Below are 6,619 nucleotides of genomic sequence, written 5' to 3'. Positions count from 1 at the left end.
TTAAATGTAATTATAATAAACAGCTACAGTAATAGTATTATAGTGAATATTAAGTCAAAGATTAATACTGTTATACTGTTAAAAGCTGTTATACTGTTTCTGTGATGTACATTTTTCCCTGAAGAAACTTATTATCAGCAATGTAACGACATACAATTTCAATGATTTTGTCTGGCTTCCAAAACGTCAGTCGCAACAGTTAAATGTGTCTGTGAACAGCCATTTTGGAAGTCAGACATCATCATCGGAATTGCACCTGGTTACTGCTGGCAATGAGTTTCTTCAGGAAAAAGTGTACATCACAGAAACATAACAGTGGGAACAGCCTTTTTGGAAGCCATATATCATTGATAGAATTGCACCTGGTTACTGCTGGCAATGAGTTTCTTCAGGAAAAAGTGTACATCACAGAAACATAACAGTGGGAACAGCCTTTTTGGAAGCCATATATCATTGATAGAATTGCACCTGGTTACTGCTGGCAATGAGTTTCTTCAGGAAAAAGTGTACATCACAGAAACATAACAGTGGGAACAGCCTTTTTGGAAGCCATATATCATTGATAGAATTGCACCTGGTTACTGCTGGCAATGAGTTTCTTCAGGAAAAAGTGTACATCACAGAAACATAACAGTGGGAACAGCCTTTTTGGAAGCCATATATCATTGATAGAATTGCACCTGGTTACTGCTGGCAATGAGTTTCTTCAGGAAAAAGTGTACATCACAGAAACATAACAGTGGTAACAGCCTAATTGGAAGCCAGACATCATCGATGGAATTGCACCTGTTACTGCTGGCAATGAGCTTCTTCCGGAAAAAAGTTAACATCACTGTAGCAACTCATAATTTAAAAAGTGCACATAATTTTCTCAAAACGTACTAAAATCTTGAACTCATAATGTAATAACAATTATTACATTATGAAAAATGTATTACATTATAAACTCACCAAAAATATTGTCAAATTTCATAATTGTAATAGGCTTTTTAAAAATTAAAATATTTCCATGCCCTTTTACATTGCTAAACCAAAGGGTAGAGCACAGGACCAATTACAGTACGGATGCTCTCATGGCTCTCATTGTTTTTATTCAAGTATCAAAATACTCTGGATTCCAGAATTCTAATGTTGTTAGAACACATCAGAGAATGGAGAAAAAACCTAAAAATATGAATATGAATTATAAATGAGTATAATCGGTATAAGTATAATAATAAGAAGACTTGTTAAATATAATTATAATAAACAGCTACAGTAATAGTATTATAGTGAATAATAAGCCAAAGACAAGTTTCTTTTTGTGTTATGTGATAATTATAATATTTTAAACATTAATTTAAATTATGTGCTGGTATTACCTTATGAACTGTGATTAGATTATAAGTTGCCACAGTGTTTACAATGTAATATATTTCTCATACAATAACCTACTATATTATGTGAAAAATTTGTTATTACATTAAAATATTATTATTATATTATGAGAAAAGTTTTGAGAAAATTATGACATTATGAACATTTTATTACAATAATAGTGCAATACTTATTACATTATGTGCATTTTTTCCATTATGTGCAGTTATTACACTATGAGTTGCTACAATCACAGAAACATAACATTGGGAAAAACCTTTTTGGAAGTCAGACATTATCATTTTGAATTGTAGCAATTGGTTACTGCTGGCAATGAGCCTGACTCTATTACCGAGCGGTTACCGCTGTTACCCATGTGTTGTTGCCGCACAACCCATGAGTTACGTGTGCCCTCACCCCCTTTCGCCCTGTTTTGCATATTGTGGACGTAAAGGGCTGACGTGCCGCACTCTGTTTGCCAATTTTGTCATTTTTCACAACTTTTACGCCCATCGGCCATCCAGTTTTCCACTCTGCCTTGCTGGCGGGACGTCCCGCAACCGTGCCTCTGCCGTTCCGCTCTTGTTTCATTTCCTTCATTGCTAAGGTGCACGTTCATGCCACATTTTTGGCATGAAAGACCGGATAAAAAAAAAACGCCATCTTTTGACTTTAGGCTCCGCCACACATTGCCGATTTTGCTCTCAACGCTATCCTCAACTTTTCTGCGTCCTGGGCAACCCGTGGGTCAGCATGCACGCTGGCGCAGGTGAGAAATGCATGGAATTTAAAAAATGTGGCAAATATGAACGTACCTGAAGCACCGAAGCTCACGATTATGTGTCCGAAACGAGCAGAAGGGTTATACACACAACCACCAGTCTCATTATATACACATATATATTCATATATACATACATTAGACATGGATCGTACTGACCCACCATGGTTCCCGCGTCGGAGCTCTGTCCGGAGAAGCCTCTAGACCGGACCATCAGTAAGATGGTCACCCCGGTTCCACCTTGGGCACAGCTCCTTCTATGTATCCTCTGGATACCTACTTAACAGGGTGTTGCTACTAAGGGGTCTGTTGAGACAGTTCCTTCAGCACATATTTCTTTGGCATGCCTTCTAAAGTAGTTGTGTGATAGGTCATAAATCTATACACATATGCTGACATATACTCACAGAATATGTTGACCTCATAATGTTTCAAACTGCTTACTATACTGAAAAATTAAGCCAAAATGTTATGTGACAGGTGAACTTTTTCTCTCAGTATTTCCTGCGAATGGCCTGTGGTGGGGAAAAGGGGAGTGGCTACACACATCTAGCACAGCATTGGTGGGCTCTGGCAGCAGACGCCCACACGGCCAACTGCAGCATAAATACTGGAGGCAAAGACAGCCCCACACTCTTTCTGGAGAGATGACAGAGCATTGTGTGCCACGTGTCTGGATCATTGGAAGCTCCTACATCCGTAGGCTGCAAGCTTACCTCTGTGAGCAGCAGCTCGACATCAACCTTGGTCTGCCCTGCGAAGTCACCTGGTAAGGCAGAGGAGGCAGGCTCTGGGAGCATCTACTTCCAACCCTGCGGTCTCTCAGAGCTAGCGGTCCAGCTCCTCAGATTTTGCTAATCCATCTCGGTGGAAACAGCTTGTGTCTCGAGGGCCAGAACCGCCTGGATTTCCTTCGGGAAATGAAGGCTGACCTGACCAGGGTCTTTAAGATGCATCCCAAAACCAGGGTCCTGTTTTCTGACATTCTGCCACGTCTGAACTTGAGAGGTCAGACCAGGAGGACCACCTACGGCATCGAGAGAAGCTGGTGGTGGGTCAACGGAACCATGTCTGGGTTCCTGTCAGAAAGAGGCATGCACTGCATTCCTCACTGCAACATCAGCTTGCGTCATCTGATCAAAGATGGAGTCCACCTGAGCCATGAGGGAAACCATCTTTTCCTCAGCAACCTCACAGAGGGCCTTCAGGTCGAGCTTGTAAGAGCCAGCAAATGGCTCTTTTCAGAGCCACCCACTCTTTCAAATAAAGAGCAATTTCCAATGCTGCCTTGTTTTGTCTTAGTAAATCTATTTTGGTGTCCATTTTGATTAATCTAATGAGTAGAATGGTTGACTTCAATCAGTTAAGGTGCAAACAAAATGTTTTCAACAACCATTTAATATAACACACACACAACTAGTAAATTGATAAAAATGACGTAAAAAAGTAAATAACAATTAATTAAACTTGTGCTATATAAAGTGTGAAAAAAATATTTCTCAACAAATCTAATAAAACACACACACACACACACACACACACACACAAACACACACAAACACACAGAATATATAAAAATAACTAAATAAAATAAAAAACTAAATAAAAAAGTAAAAACATGGTTAGGTGGTGCCTTGGTCACATATTTAAATAAAAACTATTTAAATTGAAATAAAAGCAATTAATATTCAAATAGTATTTAATAATATGCTTCTGTGTATAGCATTACAATGTGTGTGTGCTGAACAATTCTGAAATAAAAAATAAAAAACACACAGTGGATAACTCTGTCACGAATCCGGTCTATGAACTTCCGTTCACTCACCACCAGAGGTCACCCACTCACTACATGGACTCTCACACTACACAGACTGTTACACTATACCCTGGACTACATTTCCCATCATCCATTGTACCTCTTGCACACAGCTAAAACAATCATACACTCACCTGAAAGCTATTACACATGCCGAGTATTGTTTGTGTATATCGCTCTCCTAGTGGTAGCACACTTCGGAGCCAGTTTTCTGCCCTAGTTTCCAGTCCATAGTTCGTAGTCAGTCTTGTTTTGCCTGCTTTCCTGTGTTACCTGATTCTTGCCTGTTTATCTTGGATTAACCCTTTGTCTTTCTGTTTCGGACTCTGTTTGCACCTCGCCTGGACTATTGCTCGTGTTATTGGATTTCCCCTCTTGTCAAGCCCTCTGGATAACATTCGCTGTCGACTGACTCGCGACTGACTGTCGACTGAAGAGTTTGGATTACTCTTTTGTCTTGCCCTCAATATACCTGTTTGCCATTGTCAGAACCTTGCCTGCTATATGATCACGCCTTTAAATAAAAGCTTTGCAGATGGATCCGCACGTCTCACATCTCGTTCGCCCCGTAACAGACTCAGTGCTTCAGAAAATGTTTGCCCTATTTCAGAGGCTGTGCTCACACTAGAGATTTGTCGTAAGTTAATTTTTTTTCTCACTTATATTTTTAATGTGTTTTATTTTTATTTCTACAAATCCATGCAGATGAAACACAAGGTATGAGAAGACAATAATAAGAGCTATTAATTGAAAAACTATTTATTAAAAAGTATAAAAAACAAAAAATCCCTCCTGTTCTTGCTGCTCCTCCTCCTCATCATCTGCGAAATACCACAGAGAGGAGGAAAAAAAAATGCACAAAACGTTCACAAATACACTACATAGTTATAGAGGGCACAATAAATCTATACATTACATCTTCTTCATGCTCTTCCTGAGGAGCAGGACGATGTACTGGGGAGGGCAGCGGCGGCGGTGGTGGAGGTGAAGGTGGAGCTACTGGGGGAAGAGGAGGAGGAGGAACATTTGGGGGTCCCTCCTCTCCTGATGAGCTATACTCGGTGTCCTGCAAAACAGCACAACACAACAGCTGTCCAACCTAACATAATTTAATTATCACAGTGTAAAAATGTATGCATAGCTTAAAGACAAGTATAAACTTACTGTACAGCTTATTATTACCGTAGTGGCCTATGGAAAAACATAAAAAAATTAATTATGAAAAATGAATTACTATTTTTATATTATGAAGAATTGTATTGGATTTATATTAGTACTTACAATACTGCTGCCACCATGGACCTCCACCCCACTGTCCACACTGCTGCTCATTTTTCCTGTGGGTCAGAACATATACATATCTGCTTAGCACAATGCAAATCTGTCCTTTTTTGTGTGAGAAAATCAGTGTATGAAATTGAAAAGTAGTGAAATCTGGTGAATTCAACACGTGTTGAAAAACACCAAATTCCAACGAATATTTAATTCGGTCAAATCTGCAGCTACAATTAAGTAATTTATATCAATATAAAGCTTGGAAAAGAGAAAAACAGCGAAATGACTCAGTGCTTCATAAATAGGGTGTTAAGTAAATAAATAAATATATATAAAACTGGGTTGTTAAGTAAATAAATATATATATATATATATATACATATTAAACTAATATTAAAGTGAAGTAGTTTAAAAAAAATTAATCAGTGACTGAATTGTAAAAGTAGTGAAATCTGGTGAATTCAACACGTGTTGAAAAATACCGAATTCCAACAAAAATATTCAATTCGGCCAAATCTGCGGCTACAGTTAAGTAATTGATATCAATATAAAGTTTGGAATCTCAGTTTTATATGTATGCGTGTGTGTGTTTATTTGCTGAACAATTCTGAAATAAAAAAAAATCGCGAAATGACTCGAAATGAGTGCTTCAGAATATGCTTGCTTTATAAAGCTTGGAATCTCAGTTAAAGCGAAAGCATTTGCCAAGAATGTTTTCATTAATCAAGAACGAAAGTTGGAGGTTCGAAGACGATCAGATACCGTCATAGTTCCGACCGTAAACGATGCCGATCCGCGATCCGGCGGCGTTATTCCCATGACCCGCCGGGCAGCATTTGTTTTCGTGACAGAAGCTTCCACAGTGTAACAGAATGACAGTGACAGAACAAAAAAACACAGATAATAAAAAATTAAAAATAGAACAAGTAAATAAGGAATAAAAATATATACAGTAAATCGACAATTGTATGTGCAGGTATATTACAATAGACAGTTTTGTATGTACATGTACTGTATATTATGTGCAAATTTTAGGTGTAGACCGAGTATGAATGTTAGATAAATAAGTGTATGAGTGTATAAATAGTGTGTGTTCCACAGTTATTGTTAAGCGTTCATGAGATGGATTGCCTGAGGGAAGAAACTGTTCCTGTGTCTGGTCGTTCTGGTGCTCAGTGCTCTGTAGCGTCGACCAGATGGCAACAGTTCAAAGAGGGAGTGTGCTGGATGTGAGGGGTCCAGAGTGATTCTGCCAGCCCTTTTGCTCACTCTGGATAAGTGCAGTTCTTGGAGAGAAGGGAGGTTGTACCAATGATTCGCTCAGCAGTCCGGACTACCCTCTGAAGTCTTCTGAGGTCAGATTTGGTAGCTGAGCTGAACCAGACAGTTAT

The 6,619-nt window shown here is 38.8% G+C and overlaps 1 protein-coding gene across 1 annotated transcript; it reads right to left on the bottom strand.

Moving 5' to 3' along the window:
• Window positions 1-4,804: 4,804 nt before the first annotated feature.
• Window positions 4,805-5,428, bottom strand: LOC107568858 (uncharacterized proline-rich protein-like). The gene is made up of 3 exons (XM_016254849.1): window positions 5,235-5,428; window positions 5,118-5,144; window positions 4,805-5,019 (listed from the first exon to the last, which is right to left on the bottom strand). Exons 1-3 carry the CDS (start codon window positions 5,283-5,285, stop codon window positions 4,831-4,833), a joined length of 267 nt encoding a protein of 88 aa, XP_016110335.1. The 5' UTR covers window positions 5,286-5,428; the 3' UTR covers window positions 4,805-4,830.
• Between the last annotated feature and the right edge of the window lie 1,191 nt (window positions 5,429-6,619).

This window comes from Sinocyclocheilus grahami, unplaced genomic scaffold (genome assembly GCF_001515645.1).
Source record: "Sinocyclocheilus grahami isolate Dianchi unplaced genomic scaffold, SAMN03320097.WGS_v1.1 scaffold1287.1, whole genome shotgun sequence".
Classification (NCBI taxonomy): Eukaryota; Metazoa; Chordata; class Actinopteri; order Cypriniformes; family Cyprinidae; genus Sinocyclocheilus; species Sinocyclocheilus grahami.
This window is presented reverse-complemented; position numbering and strand designations above follow the sequence as displayed.